At 45.8% G+C, this 15869-nt stretch overlaps 3 protein-coding genes across 9 annotated transcripts in view; 2 read left to right on the forward strand and 1 right to left on the reverse strand.

Annotated features, from left to right (window-relative positions):
* The window catches only part of LOC147248056 (Na(+)/citrate cotransporter-like), a 14649-nt gene extending 3375 nt beyond the window's left edge, over positions 1-11274 (forward strand). Inside the window, exons 3-13 of one of the 2 annotated variants that reach the window (XM_086179155.1) lie at positions 101-237; positions 330-547; positions 661-786; positions 1623-1806; positions 1890-2012; positions 2595-2807; positions 9482-9585; positions 9665-9786; positions 10017-10178; positions 10406-10543; positions 11019-11274. In XM_086179155.1, the coding sequence (XP_086035281.1) occupies positions 101-237; positions 330-547; positions 661-786; positions 1623-1806; positions 1890-2012; positions 2595-2807; positions 9482-9585; positions 9665-9786; positions 10017-10178; positions 10406-10543; positions 11019-11147 (1656 nt within the window). In that variant the 3' untranslated portion in view covers positions 11148-11274. The remainder of the gene's footprint in view (positions 1-100; positions 238-329; positions 548-660; positions 787-1622; positions 1807-1889; positions 2013-2594; positions 2808-9481; positions 9586-9664; positions 9787-10016; positions 10179-10405; positions 10544-11018) is intronic. The other variant, XM_086179156.1, reaches the window with a different exon arrangement.
* LOC147248055 (uncharacterized) overlaps positions 1-13121 on the reverse strand; it is a 54595-nt gene extending 41474 nt beyond the window's left edge. For 4 of the 6 annotated variants that reach the window (XM_086179161.1, XM_086179162.1, XM_086179160.1 and 1 more), the window contains exons 1-3: positions 12448-13029; positions 2607-2803; positions 1627-1786 (exon numbers count right to left, since the gene is read on the reverse strand). The gene's annotated coding sequence lies outside the window, so the exon portion shown is untranslated. The other 2 variants (XM_086179159.1, XM_086179158.1) reach the window with 2 other exon arrangements.
* On the forward strand, positions 12630-15666 carry med31 (mediator complex subunit 31). The gene is made up of 4 exons (XM_086179163.1): positions 12630-12887; positions 13552-13626; positions 14401-14497; positions 15174-15666. Exons 1-4 carry the CDS (start codon positions 12878-12880, stop codon positions 15385-15387), a joined length of 396 nt encoding a protein of 131 aa, XP_086035289.1. The 5' UTR covers positions 12630-12877; the 3' UTR covers positions 15388-15666.
* Positions 15667-15869: the final 203 nt, after the last annotated feature.

Below are 15869 nucleotides of genomic sequence, written 5' to 3' on the forward strand. Positions count from 1 at the left end.
ATATCTGACCGTTCAAAATAAAACAAAGTAGCAGAAGTCCAAATTCTAACTGATAATAGCACTTGTTTTGTTTTCTATCGCTTGTGTTGGTGTGTGCCAGGTGTGTATGCAGTATCTTAGGGACACCAACATGCTGTTTGTGGGGGGGCTCATGGTGGCCGTGGCTGTCGAGCACTGGAACCTCCACAGACGTATCGCACTGCGGGTGCTGCTGCTGGTTGGGGTGCGACCTGCCCTGTGAGTCGTTACAGCACCAATAACACACCCTTCATACCTGTTATGATATTCTCCCTTCTTGAAAAGTCCTTCATCCTGTTTTTCCTGTCCAGGTTGATGCTGGGCTTCATGTGCGTGACAGCTTTCCTGTCCATGTGGATTAGCAACACCGCAACCACAGCCATGATGGTGCCCATTGTCCAGGCTGTCCTGGACCAGCTGCACCACAATGGAGAGCCAGATGCGTCATCTAAGAAGCAGAGTGGGAGTGTGGTTTTACAGCAGCAGGAGACAACTGACGTTGTACTGTCTGAAACCACTTCTGATCCTGGTATGAGTGGCAAGCTGGCATCACCTGCTAGGTTCCCCTCCAGTCCATATGTGGTGAACTGAGTGTTTGTGTGTGTGTGTGTGTTTGTGTGTGTATATGTGTGTGTGGGCAAGACAAAACCAAAGGTCCACAAGACAACACATGTCTTCAACAAACAGTATCATCAGAGGATCCATTGGAAGGCGAAGAAAGCATCAAACCAACACCTCAAGACAAACCTCCGTCAGACGCCGATCATGGTGAGACATGGAAGAGACGAGAAGAGATGAGGGGGGGATGAGAGAGACTCAGATACTTCACTTCCATTCAAACTCCATGACTGACGGATACACAGAGGAGTAAAATCCATCCATCCATCCATTTTCTTCCGCTTGTTACTATTAAGGGTTGTGGGGGGGTGGAGCCTATCCCAGCAGCTACAGGTTAGAGGCAGGGTTCACCCTGGACAGGTCACCAGTCCATGGCAGGGCCAACACATAGAGACAGACAACCATTGGCTCTCCCAGCCACGCCAACGGTCAATTTAGAGTCTGGATTAACCTGGTCCCTCTTGATGTCTTTGGACTGTGGAGGAAGCTGGAGTACCAGAGAGAACCCAGCAGGAACAGGGAGAACATGGAGACTCACCCAGAAACACCGTGTGCTGCAGCCGGGGCTCCACCCACAACCTTCTTGCTGGGGGGGCACAGTGAGGACCACTGCTCCACCGGGCCACCCTTTATTGAACACCCTTTACATATATATACAGATACCTATATATGCATATTCATATGTAAGAAATGTTCAATAAATAAAATAAAAATGGTAAATGCACAAATCTGCAGAATATTCTGTGCAACAAAACCAGGTGGGGTGAGATGAGCACCCCTGGCCACAGTCTCATCTGGCCCTAAACATCCTGACTTTGCTGGACGTGGTTGTGCACCTGACCTGCAAATTGATTGGCAGCCTTTTTTTCATTACCTTAAGCTTTGAACCATTCAACAATCTAAACATGGCATCATAAGACGTGAAACATCTTTTTACAAGTTGATCATTGTAGAAAAGTGTCTGATGTTTCATGGCCCCGTGGCAGTTACCATCTCGGTGGAGTACGTCTGCTGTCCCATGGAGCTGGAGGAACTGAGCGATGTGGATGAGGACAGGAGGAGGATGAGCAAAGGTCTTCTGCTTTGTGTGTGCTACTCGGCCAGCATTGGGGGCATTGCCACACTGACAGGAACCGGACCCAATCTGGTTCTGGTGGGACAGATGAGCCAGTAAGTCCTGATTTAATACACTGTCCCTGCAGTGTTTCTTTGTTCCTTGTTTAGTTCTTATTTTGAAATTCTCCCCCTCAAAGAATCTTCCCTCAGAACGGCGATGTGATCAACTTTGCATCGTGGTTCATATTCGCCTTTCCCACCATGGTTCTGATGCTAACATTGGCCTGGTTCTGGCTGCAGTTTCTCTACATCGGCTGCAAGTGAGTTGCCACTTTTACACCCTATTAAACAACTGATAAATCAGTCACTGAAATGGTCGTTTCGGCCTTCTGGTTTCCTCCATCTGCGTTTGATACCTGCAGGACTGATCACTAGACCTACTAGTGACAAACAGGAAGTCCGACAATGTTATATAATCCACATGTAATCAACCCGAGTATGTTGGTGCCAACCCCAAAGAATATAGAGACACTTCTCCAGGGAGCTGAGACCCAGGCTAGTTAGCTTAGCACAATGACTGGTAGTGGGTGGGAAGTGTTAGCGTAGCTCCGTCTCTGCCTGCATTAATATCAGGAGGGTTGTGTGTAACCTTGGTGATGAATACCAGTTTAAAATGTGGAGACATTGTAGTGGTAGAATCAGACACGTAGCCGGAACTACTTTCCTGACTGGGCGCAGTGATTTGACCATTGAAACAGAACCAAACATTTGCGGCAGTGCGATGGTCTTATGTATCATTGGCGGCATTCCCCAAATCACCCCAAAAAAGACCTTTTGATGACTCTAATTGATTATGACTGTCAGTTTTGTCTCACATTCTTCTTTTCATGTGTCGGCTGTAGCCTGCGGCAGACCTGGGGTTGTGGCGTGGTGCAGTCAGAGAAGGAGCGAGCAGCATTTGAGGTGATCAGGGACGGTTATCACCGCCTGGGTCCCATGAGTTACGGAGAGGTCAACGTGATGGCACTCTTTGTCCTCATGGTGGCACTGTGGTTCACACGAGATCCAGGCTTCATGGATGGTTGGGCCACGCACATCTTCAACGCCAAGGCTGAGTGAGTAGTGCAGGACAAAAGGTGCCAATGGTTAATGTCATCAACGTACATATATAAACATGTTGGGTTATAGTGCTGCTCCTTCGAAGCTAGCATAGAGCTGTCATCGCAGGTATGTCAGAGGTGGAATGAAGAGGACTGGAGTTCCACCTGCTGCTAGTTACATAGTCAGCAAATCACTATCTGTTAGCTTGTGAACATGTGGGAACAAAGCTTGAAGAACATCCCAGATGAACCAGAGTAATGTTACAATAGTGCAGCACCCTAGCTGTGGGTTCCCACCGGAGGTTGGATGGGCCAAACACATCTATTGATCTCAGGGCAGGTCTGATGCCATGACAGTCAGCCTGGAGATGGCTACTGATATTTAATAGTGATATTAATGAGTTATTTCTTTTTATCAAGTCAATGAGATTTAAGGCGGCACAGCAGTGCAGTGGTTAACACTGTCGCCTCACAGCACGAAGGTTCCGGGTTCGAGTCCCGGCTCGGGCACGGGGTCCTTCTGTGTGGAATCTGCATGTTCTCCCCATGCCAGTGGGTTCTCTCCAGGTACTACGGCTTCTTCTAGATTGGATACTCTAGATTGAACGTAGGTGTGACTGTGAGAGCCAATGGTTGTCTGTCTCTATGTGTTGGCCCTGCCATGGACTGGTGACCTGTCCAGGGGGAAGGCTGCTGGGATAGGCTCCACCCCCACCACCCTCAACAGGAATAAGCGGAAGACAATGGATGGATGGATGGATGGAAAGAGATTTAAATATACTGAAGTGAAAGTACAACCTCTCTGATTTGTGAGCATGCTGTTACCATGGAGATATTTACTGAACCAATCACTGTCGGCCGTTTACATTTAACGTCTTCCTGCTATGGTTTGAGAGGAATTTCTCCCCTGATTCAGAATTGTCAGCTGGTCAAGAAATATTGTCTCCAACGTCCAATGTGTGCTCGCTGGTTAGATGAATTTTGAAAACTCTTGATACAAAGAATTAGCAAAAAAGATTTTCCATCCATTCATTCATTTGCTATCCCGTTTACCCAATGGGGATCATGGGGGGTGGAGCCTAGCCCAGCTGACATTGGGTGAGAGGCAGGTTCACCCTGGACGGGTCACCAGTCCATCACAGGGCCATCAGGAGCAATTAGGGGTTCAGTATCTTGCTCAAGGACACGGTCACCGGGTGAAGTGGGGATCGAACCAGCAGCTCTTTGGTTGCTAGACGGCCACTCTACCTCTGAGCCAGGCCACCACAAGAGACCACGGAGTTTAGTTCTATGAAAGCCGTCCGACTATTACACATCTGAGCTCTCCACCTACCTGACAACTATTACATTCGGCCACAAACGTGTAGAAGTATTAAGAGGTTTGGTGGCTCAGCTGTGGCACGGTGTCCCGAGAACCTTTGGATTGGTTTTCTAATGCAGCATTTTCAAAGACTTTGATCGTCTCCACCCACAACCAAACCTCTGGGAACGACCTCAGCTCAACCAGCAAAGAGCTGAGATGCTGACCTCGACTCGAGCGCCAGGGACGAGCCACTCAGAGTCAGACGCTTGGGATCTTTTAACACTTGTCAGCATCTGAGAGCAACATTAAGGTTTAAAGTTAAAGGGTCAGTGGTTGGTTAACGTTTTTCAGTTAATGGAAACACCCGTGTGTGTGTGTGCGTGTGTGTGTGTGTGTGCGTGTGTGTGTGTGTGTGTGCGCGTGTGTGTGTGTGTGTGTACGCGTGCGTGCGTGTGTGTGTGTGTGTGTGTGTGTGTGTGTGTGCGTGCACCAGCATTAATGTCAAGTGGAAAAAGTGAATGAATGAAGTCAGTCTGCTGTGAGATGCCACAGGCTGCAAACACAAACACTGAGGAAACAGAGGAAATGTGTTCTGGATACAAACAAATCACATCAACACTCAATGTTGATTTCACGTAACACAGGACGAAAGAAGCAAACAAACTTGGCAGAAAAATTATTTCAGTTTAGACCAATAAAATCCATCCATCCATTTATCAGTGAGGGGTCACGGGTGGAGCCTATCCCAGCTGACATTAGGTGAGAAGCAGGGTTCACCCTGGACGGGTCACCAGTCCGCCACAGGGTCATCAGGAGCAATTAGGGGTTCAGTATCTTGCTCAAGGACACTTGGACATGGTCACTGGGGGACCGAACCAGCAACCCTTTGGTTGCTAGACGGCCACTCTACCTCTGAGCCACGTCGCCCCAATAACATCCACAAAAGGTGATTCATCACTTCAGAATATCATTTTTATGAAATTGAAGCATCTGCAGCATCAGTTTTCTATCCACCATTTTCTGTGTTCTGGTTTTGGTCTGGTTAGATTTTAAACCAAATGTGGTTGTGTAAAATGGTTGCTGTCAAACTGAACTCTTAGCTCATGTAAAGTTTTGTCCTCCTACTGGTTTGGCTCAGGTCACTTTTTCATGACTTCATTGGGTTTTAACTCTCACCTTCTTGTTATCCATTCATAAACTTTCTGATGGGTCACATGATCCTGGAACTGTTTGTCCTGCTGGATGTTTTACCCACGTCAACAGCCTCAAGATAAAAGCAGCTACACGCTGAATGCACTCATTTTAGTTGGCATGTTCGCCAGTGTCACGGATATGTTGTCAACATGAATTTGTCTAAGTGGAGCCAACATCCAGAAACTCCTAACCCTCCTGCAGCTGCATCATGGGAGGAGAAGGATTGAAAATAGCAGATTGTCCATGTTTACAGAGTGATTTACCATTAGCATTTCCTCATAGCTAGCTTAAAAAATTTGATTAAATATTTATCTAATTTGTGAAACCACTGTGAGTCTGTAAAGACACGTGCCTCATTGACCTGGACAGATGAGTTCGGTAGTGACACATGATGGAATAACATCCGTTTAAAGGTCATGAGGACAGATGACGTGGTTGTTTTTCATGAATGGGGATGTTCACCTTGGACCTGGAGTTTGTGCTAACAGGTGATTGCAACATTTCTCCTGATTACAGGCTGATAACTGCACTCCATTGGTGGTGCTCCATTGATCGAAGGCGCTCCATTGTCAGCATTCCAATTTTGTCAGCATCTCCTTTGACACTTGCTTATCTACTTTAATGTTTCCATGTATTTTACATAAAAAGCCTTTAAACTGAAAGGTGCTAATTATGCTCTTTAAACATCTGACATCACTTCCTTGTGTAATTTCTTTTTTTGGATGACTAAATACACATGAAAAATACCAGCTATGTTTGGTCACTTTACCACCACAGTGGTCGGCCAACAGGAGCAAGGGGGCTGCTTGTTTCACCATATGGCGCCATTTTTTTACTGTTGACTGTTATTGTGGTGTGTGGCAGCTTCTCTCAGGAGGAACGCTATGCTGTGACATCAAGAAAACAGACAGTTCCGCTTCCTCTCTGTACCCATAAATCTATGTGACATCACACATTTGGAACAAAGATCAGATTTGGTCACTTTTATATTACAGTACATCCCAGAACCAGTGGAAAGCTGAACGTATGACAGTACAATATGCCCCTGAAGTTTTTATTTTTTTCGGACTCTTAGGAACTTTGGACAAATTTTCAATTATTACTGAGTCCAAAATGATAGCAAAACTCAAAGATATTCTGTTTGAACTGAAGCACGAATTAATCAGCTGATCGACTGATGAATACTGGAGCATTTTTCCATGAAAACATAAGTTGGTGAAGGTTCAAACCTTCAACGTGTTCAGGGGGTGATGTGGAAACGTGTGTACCTTTGGCCATGGGCACACTAAAACACAAACATGCAGTGGTGAAATCCCCATTCATGAACTGAGCCACCGCCATCATCGCACCATGTGACCTCAGTCAATTATGTCGTTTTACTTAATACGAGCAGATTAAACATGAAGAGGAAACAATTCAGACCTGATGATGTAACAGGAGCCTGAATTACCTTACCAACTCATCAATTACAGTCCAGCTGATCATCAATCAATATGTCTACCTACAGGGTCAACATGTTGATAGATATTTGGATCCTCCTTCAAACAGCCAAATCTTAAGATGCTGATTCCAATATAGCTCACAGGCCCCTCCTCCACAATGCTGGAGATAAGATGGTTTCCTTTTGAGTTTGTTCCGCTTATCCTGTTAAGGATCATGGGGGGATAGATAGATATATCTATATCTATAGATATACATATATCCATATCTAGATATATCTATATCTATAGATATACATATATCCATATCTATATATATCTATATCTATATCTATATCTATAGATATACATATATCCATATCTAGATATATCTATATCTAGATATACATATATCCATATCTAGATATATCTATATCTATATCTATAGATATACATATATCCATATCTAGATATATCTATATCTATATCTATAGATATACATATATCCATATCTAGATATATCTATATCTATATCTATAGATATACATATATCCATATCTAGATATATCTATATCTATATCTATAGATATACATATATCCATATCTAGATATATCTATATCTATATCTAGATATACATATAGCCGGAGTACCGGTGAGAACTCACGCAGGCACAGGGAGAACATGCAGACTCCACACAGGAAGATCCCATGCCCAAGCCGGGACTTGAACCCAGAACCTTCTTGCTGTGTGGCAACAGTGCTGAGCACTGCACCACCGTGCCGCCTTTTGAGTCTGTTATTTGAACCATTATATCCGGCGGTGAGGGATGCCGTCCAGCTGAAGAAGCAGTCCTATCGGGCCTTTTAGGCCCATGGAACTCAAGTAGCAGCTGATAGGTGCCACCAGGCAAAAACTCGGACATGGTAGGAGTTTGGCAAGGCCATGGAGAATGACTTCTGGATGGCTGGACCACCATCCGCCGTCTCAGGAGGGGGAAGCAGTGCACCGTCAACACCGTGTATGGTGCAGGCAGTGTGCTAATGACCTTGACTCAAGATGTTGATGACCAGTGGAGGGAATACTTCGAGGATCTCCTCATTCCCACTGATATGTCTTCCAGTGAGGAAGCAGTGCCTGAGGACTCCATGGTGGCTTCTTTATCTCTGAGACTGAGGTTGCTGAGGGCAAAAGGCTCCTCAAAAGGAGGGCCCCAGGGTTGGATGAGATCAGCCAGAAGTTCCCCAAGGCCCTGGATGCTGCGGGGCTGTCTTGGACTCTACAGCATCGTGTGGATGTCAGGGCGGTGCCTCTGGATTGGCAGCCCGGGTTGGTTCCCCTTTTTAAGACAGAGGAACGGAGAGTGTGTTCCAACTATCATGAGATCACACTTCTTAAGACTTCCTGGTAAGGTCTATTTGGGGGTACTGGTAGAGGAGGAGCAGTGTGGTTTTCATCCAGGGCATGGAGCTGTGGACCAACTGTACATTCTCAACGGGGTCCTTGAGGTGCATGAGAGTTTGCCCAACAAGTCTACATGTGTTCTGTGGACTTGGAGAAAGCATTTGACTGTTTCCCTCTGGGAATCCTGTGGGGGATACTCCAGGAGTACGGGGTATTGGACCGCCTGATTCGGGCGGTTCGCTCCCTGTATGACCGGTGCCAGAGCTTGGACCGCATTGCCGGTCGTAAGACAGACTCGTTTCCAGGGAGGGCTGGACTCCACCAAGGCTGCCCTTTGTCACCGGTTCTGTTCATAACTTTTATGGACAGACTCTCTAGGCATAGCCGGGGTGTTGAAGGAATCTGGTTTGATGGCTGCAGGATCAGGTCTCTGCTCTTTGCAGATGATGTAGTCCTGCTGGCTTCATCAGGCAGTAAACTTAAGCTCTTGCTGGATCAGTTCGCAGCTGAGTGTGAAGCGGCTGGGATGAGAATCAGCACCTCCAAGTCAGAGTCCATGGTTCTTGCCCAGAAAAGGGTGAAGTGCCATCTTCACGTCAGGGATAAGACTCGCCACAGGTGGAGGAGTTCAAGTACCTTGGGGACTTGTTCCCAAATGAGGGAAAGATGGATCATGAGATCGACAGGCAAGTTGGTGCGGTGTCTTACAGTTATGTGGACTCTGCATCGGTCCGTTGAGGGAGCTGACGTTCCACAACCACATCGAGAGGAGTCAAGATGAGGTGGCTGGGGCATCTAGTCAGGATGCCTCCCAGACTCCTCCCTGGGGGGCTCTTCAGTGCACGTCCAAATGGTAGGAGGCCTCGTGGAAGACCCAGGACACATTGGAGCTGGACGAAGTAGCCAGGAGGAGGAAGTCTGAGTCTCTCTGCTTAGGCTGCTGCCCTCACGACCCAACCCCAGAAAAGAGGAAGATGATGGATGGATGGGTGACTACTATTGTACAAGCATGTGATGTCATGATTGAAAGCTGATCTGTTTGAAGGTACTGCCAGTCTCCTGCAGGAACATTAAGAGAGAAGTAACGCCATCTTTCATTGACACCGTAACCAGTTTCAAACCATAAAGCATCTTTCACCATTGAGGAGGGTGGGCCTATGTCAGAAACTGCTGGACTCAAGCTGGAGGATCTTCTCCAGGGGCATTTTCAGACATTTAAAAATCTTCATATTTCAGGTTGAGTTCAAACTGAAATTCAAGCAACGAGAAGATCCAGGAAAATATGGTTTTCTTTAACAACTGACTGATGAATGAATCTAATACTGATGTGACATGATGGTCAAGGTCATCGCCTGTTTCCCTCTCACTGCAGATTCGTCACAGATGCCACCGTTTCTCTGTTTGTTGCTGTGTTGTTGTTTGTTCTCCCATCTGAGCCACCGCGGTTCCTCTCCTGCTGGAGATGCTCTGATGCTGGTAAACACCCCCCCCCCCCCCGCACAAATGATAAATGTCTTCACAAAGATAGAGATCTTTCATGTTCTGATCCAATCAGGCACCCAGCTCTCCCAAGGTCCCACCCCTCCACTCCTCACCTGGCAGGTGACTCAGAAAAAGATGCCCTGGAATATTGTGCTGCTGCTGGGAGGCGGCTTTGCCCTGGCAAAAGGCAGCGAGGTGAGTCCTTTCAACATAGTGTCATCTTTAGTGCATTGTTGGTCCATCGTAGGAGCATGGCAGTCATATCATATCCATGTCTCAGTCATATCCTCCTCACTGTCGTTACGTCATAGTCCTGTTGTTGTTGTCATCATCACATTTTCCAGAGCCAGTGACATTTGAACCACAGGAACATTTTTATATACTTCCCCATGCAGCACAAACATGATGCATATGTGTGTTGTCAGGAGTCTGGCCTGTCCCGCTGGCTTGGTACTCAGATGGCACCATTCCACTCCTTCCCACCCTGGGCTATCACCATTGTCCTCTGCCTGCTCATTGCCACCTTCACTGAGTGTGCCAGCAACGTCACCACGGCAACACTCTTCCTACCTATCCTGGCTTCCATGGTAACGAAACATATGAAGTACACAAAATCTTCCACCCTGACAAAGTTAGCTTCACCCAGACAAACGTTACTTCCACGTGACAAATATTAACCCCACTTTGACCAATAGCTGTCCTTGAACAAAACTGGCTCTGATCATTCCAGCCTACGTGAGCTTCACCCCGAACAATGTGTGTGTGATGGCATTCTTCATCCATGCACACAAAAACAAAATGTTTGTGTGTCCAGTCTCTGTCCATCAGCTTGAACCCGCTCTATGTGATGATCCCCTGCACCCTCAGCGCCTCATTTGCCTTCATGCTACCTGTGGCCACACCTCCCAACACCATTGTCTTTTCCTCTGGCTATCTCAAAGTGTCTGACATGGTGAGTCCTGATAAACAAAATGGAGAGTTCATCGATTTGTTTCACCAGGAAGGTGAAGTCGGCACCTTTCTGAGGGCATTGAAAATGTCACGTGACAGAAAGTGGTCAGATTCATCATCACCTTCAGCCTCAGGATCAGAGAGCTCTCAACTCTGTCATCCGGACTCTGACGCTCAGCATGCTGCCTTTAAGAGTATTCACAGACCCATTAAACCAGCAGATACAAGTCAATGCTAAAAGACTTTCAGTAAAACAAGGATAAAAAATGTCAATATAATATTCTCAGAGACATTAAAATAATTCAGCTCTCTTATCCAGGGAATTCTTTGTTGTCCCCTCCTGGACACTTCTTGGGCACTGACTCAGTAAAGCTTACCACCAATCAAACATCTGATGCTGTCACCGTTTTTGTCTATTAACGATCAATTAAAGTTTGACTTTGACTCCTCCCCTCCCTGCTCTGCGCCCCCTACAGGCTAAAACTGGTGCTGTGATGAATATCATTGGGATTGGCTGCATCAGTCTGGCTATCAACAGTTGGGGGCGAGTTCTGTTTTCTCTGGATTCCTTCCCTGCCTGGGCCAACGCCACCGCACTCGTGTAGCTCAACCTGAGCCCCGTCCACGATGCTTCATGTTCAGCTCTTGTTGAGACACTGTCCAGACATTCTGCTGTCATGGTTGAGAGCATGTTTATTTTTTTTTTATGCTGTTTTTAGTCAATACCTTAAAGTATTGACAGACACAGAAATATATATATATATACATATATATATATATATATATATATATATATGTATATATATATATATACATATACATACACATATATATATGTGTGTGTGTATGTGTGTATATATATATATATATATATATATATATATATATATATATATATATATATATATATAAGGACCTATATATATTAGGAATTATAGATGCAAAAATATACTGACTATTTTTATCATATCCTCTCTGGTGGTAATGGCTTGTCATTCAGGAACCGACAGCTGGATTCACAAAAGAGTTCTTAAAATAATGTGTAGATTAAGAATCTTTTCTTATGAACATCTGGTATAGGCAAAAATGGTTAGTAAATTCAACCATAACACTAAATCAGTACCTACTGGGCGATGAGTCGACAGGCTATGAGCTAGCAGGCTAATGCTAACACTGGTAAGCGTTAGTTAGAAGGTGCTACTCTCACCACCTGGATGAATCAGCATTCTAGAGCCTTAAAGCTGATGTGTGTCTGTCACAATTTATTTCTGTTCACATGCAACCTCCAAAAATAACCTAAAATAAAAAACATATTTAGCTTCTGCATCCCTCCACAATGACAGCTGACAGCTCTTAAGGTTATTGAAGACAACACTATTTCAAATGCAAAGTTATTTTTTCATAATCTTAGTACTTCCATGTCTTTTGAGGTGAAACATTAGGATAAATAAATACAATTTCTACTTATGATATAATTACACATTTAAGAGGAATTTTGATGAAAAGATAGTTTGGTGAATCAGCTCTGAGAACTGTGGACATATTTAAAAATTGCAGTTCTTGTTTGTGAGTGATTTTTATATTGTACATATGTACCATTCTTACTTTTGTATCATCTTGTTGCTAACAGTTTTAATAAAGGTGGATGTTTCAGTAAAGTTGTGGCGATATATGAACATTGTTTCAATGATATGACTACTTTTTTTACATGTTTACACAGGCCACGCCTCCACGAGGGTGCCAGACGGGACGCCACTACGAATACAACTTCTTCCCTCTGTTTCACATCTGGTGTCATTACTGATGATGATGATGATGATGATGATCTCCCATTCACTGATTTCTCATTAACACTTACAAATGTTGGCACAGCAGAAGAAGGCAGTGCTTCAGCCGAAGACTCACCATTCTGGCATCAACTTTCAAGGACTTTTTGGAGGCCATCTGCTCTGCCTTCTGTTTCACTGTTCAGCAAATGTTGCTTACGATTCGACAAATGTACCAATAACAGAACTTCAACATTTTCTCCCGTGAGAGCGCTAGCTGAGTATCCTCCTGGCGGCCGGATACTAAACGGCAGGTGCCGTAAACTGCCCTAAACTGCCGTCAAGAATGGAAATTTGGTGAGGACCTGAAGATGGCGGTAATGCATCACCTTGGTTGTCAACCGCCGTAAATACCAGCAGAAGAAGGAGGAGAGGCGAAGCTCACTCTGCTTGCATGGCGGTGATCGAGTTAACAAACATCGTCGACTTTATGTTTGTATCTGCGTTGAAAGCCTCATTTTCCCCCCAGAAAGCGACTGCTTGCGGTCGTGCCGTCAGCATCTGACGTCATGGAAACAGGTTTGTGGTCGTTTTTGGTTGCTAATGCTATCAGGCTAAAGCTAACAATAGCCACTTAATACGTTGAGACATTTACAAATAAAGATTAATAACTAGACAAAGGTCATGGCCGAATAAAGTAGCTGATGTAGAGTGAACGTTATGACGTTTAACGAGCGCACCTGAGAGGTCTTCCATAACCTGAACAGAAGCGGAGGATGTCGATCAGTAAAACTGTTTCCGGTTTGTTATCAGTATCAAATCTGAAGGAGCCTTGTTGCTGTGCTCTCACTTGGCGAGGGCTATTATTGGTAGGAGTACTGTGAGTATTGCCTAAGGTGTACCTGTACAGCAGGGGTGGGCAACCATGTGCCATGGAGGGCCGTGTGTGCAGGTTCTCCTTCCAACCCAACACTTTAACAGGTGAGTCCACTGATTAACACTCTTCTGTGGCTGAAGGTGTGTTCATCAGTGGACTCACCTGTTAAAGTGTTGGGTTGGAAGGAGAACCTGCACACACGGCCCTCCATGGCACATGGTTGTCCACCCCTGCTGTACAGAGTCACGGAGTATCAGGGATCTTGGATCTGCTGTGACAGTGAATAAAATGTCAAACATCTAGTGTAATAATGAAACTTTAATTGTGTGTGTGTGTGTGTGTGTGTGTGTGTGTGTGTGTGTGTAGAGGAGCAGGCCAGGAATCGTTTTCAGTCAGAGTTGGAGTTCGTCCAGTGCCTTGCCAACCCAAACTACCTGAACTGTGAGTGTTTTCCTTTGACAGACACCTGAATGCATCATCAGGTCACCTGATGCCAGTGGCATCTTGAGCATGGAGTGAGGAAAAGAAAACTAACCCTATGTTCTTGAGGAATTAAAAGCAAGAAGGGCAGCCACAGTAGTTAATTGTCATTACTGGCAGGGTTACTAACAGTTTAAGTCCAACAGTCACTGAGAATATAAGAAGTTGAGGGAGGTTTTCTACTGTTTTCTTGATGGTGGTGTCCAATCAGGAGCAGCCAAAGATTACAAGGGACAAAATAGTTCTCTGCCAGTTTGCAATGTAGCAAAGTGCTGAGCTGCTAGAACGGATGTGACTCGCTTCTGGTGGAGACCAAATCATTGGCTAGAACGGCCATGATAAGCCCTGGCAACCACAGAGCAGCGGTAACACGATGGGCACATCCAAAAAAATGGATTTGTTTAAGTGGGACTTAAAAAGCCACAACCAGTTACAGCAGAGCCACAGGTTGAGGGAGCAGGACCTTAAGGTTTTAAACACGCATGCAGCTTAGTTTAAAAAAAAAGAAGTGATAGCAGCTCAGCACGAGTGATGCTGTTAGCTAACTAACTTGTTAGCGGGGCTATGATCAATAGCATGCAGCTGCTTAACAGCGTTGCTCCTGTTGAGCTGCAGCTACAAACTTAATGTCAGCTCTCGCTCCCTGTCACACACACACTTGGTGTCTTAAGCCCTTCTGGTACGCAACCATGGAGATATGATGGCAACAGTTGCTCTGTGTGTGTGTCTCTCCAGTTCTCGCTCAGAGGGGCTTCCTGCGAGAGAGAACCTTCATCAACTACCTCAAGTACCTGCTGTACTGGAAGGAGCCCGAATACGCCAAGTTCCTCAAGTAAGACAGCAAGCTGTGCTGATATTCACCTGACAGGGTCACGGGTTCAAGTCCTGGCCAGGGTGACAGTGACACCCATTCAGACTCACCTCCACCTCATAAGGCCATCAAGGTCTCAGTTATCACATGCTGTGCAGTCACAGTCTCCTTCAAGAAAAAAGTTGAATCATGTGACCCAGTAGATGAGATCGCCACTTCAACATTAAAGTAAAGGCTGAGGGGATTTTCAACACAAAGCTGCAATATGTCATGAAAACAGTTGTACTGTATATGCAGGTGACGCAGTGGCTCCCTGTTGTCATAGTAACCTCAGCACACACCCACATGTTGTGGGAGGGTAAACACAGTTGTGACACATGTTGCGGATTTCCTGTCTGGCATGTGTGCTCACTGCCTGCACATGCTAGAGCTGTAATCTGTTACACTCCCGGTGTACCCAGGTACCCTCACTGCCTGCACATGCTAGAGCTGTAATCTGTTACACTCCCGGTGTACCCAGGTACCCTCACTGCCTGCACATGCTAGAGCTGTAATCTGTTACACTCCCGGTGTACCCAGGTACCCTCACTGCCTGCACATGCTAGAGCTGTAATCTGTTACTCTCCCGGTGTACCCAGGTACCCTCACTGCCTGCACATGCTAGAGCTGTAATCTGTTACTCTCCCGGTGTACCCAGGTACCCTCACTGCCTGCACATGCTAGAGCTGCTGCAGTACGAGCACTTCAGGAAGGAGCTGGTCAACGCTCAGTGCGCCAAGTTCATCGACGAGCAGCAGCTGCTGCACTGGCAGCACTACTCCAGGAAACGCACGCGGCTGCAGCAGGCGCTAGCAGAGCAGCAACCGCCACAGCAGCAGCCGCCACCGCACGGCAATGCCGCTGCTAAGTGATGACATCACAGCAGGTGGCAGATGGACATGTTAAAAACGTGCTGGAATTCTTGCAGCACCATGGCAAATATCAATAGAACCAGCATGAAAACACATTCAGTTTTGTTTGTTTCCGTGTTTGGAATAAAATGGACTCATAATGACCTTTGACCTGATTCGTCGCACTCTTTTGCTGTTGCTCTATCATTAAGGGACTAATCTGTTACTGCACTGGTGCATCAACTTTGATCCATGTATTATTGAAAAGTTAAAAGTCAATAAAAAAACCTCGTACTACGACTGCTAGTCAAGTCAGTTTTATTTGTCTCACACCAAATCAAAACAAAAGTTCTCTCCTGCCTCGCTCCTCGTAGAGCAGGAGTAGAACCTCCATCCTAGTGGATCAGGTGTAGAACCTCCATCCTAGTGGATCAGGTGTAGAACCTCCCTCCTAGTGGATCAGGTGTAGAACCTCCCTCCTGGTACAGCAGGTGTAGAACCTC

This window comes from Aulostomus chinensis, chromosome 15, assembly GCF_037954235.1.
Source record: "Aulostomus chinensis isolate RoL2024-O1b breed Wild chromosome 15, RoL_Achi_v1.0, whole genome shotgun sequence".
Lineage (NCBI taxonomy): Eukaryota > Metazoa > Chordata > Actinopteri > Syngnathiformes > Aulostomidae > Aulostomus > Aulostomus chinensis.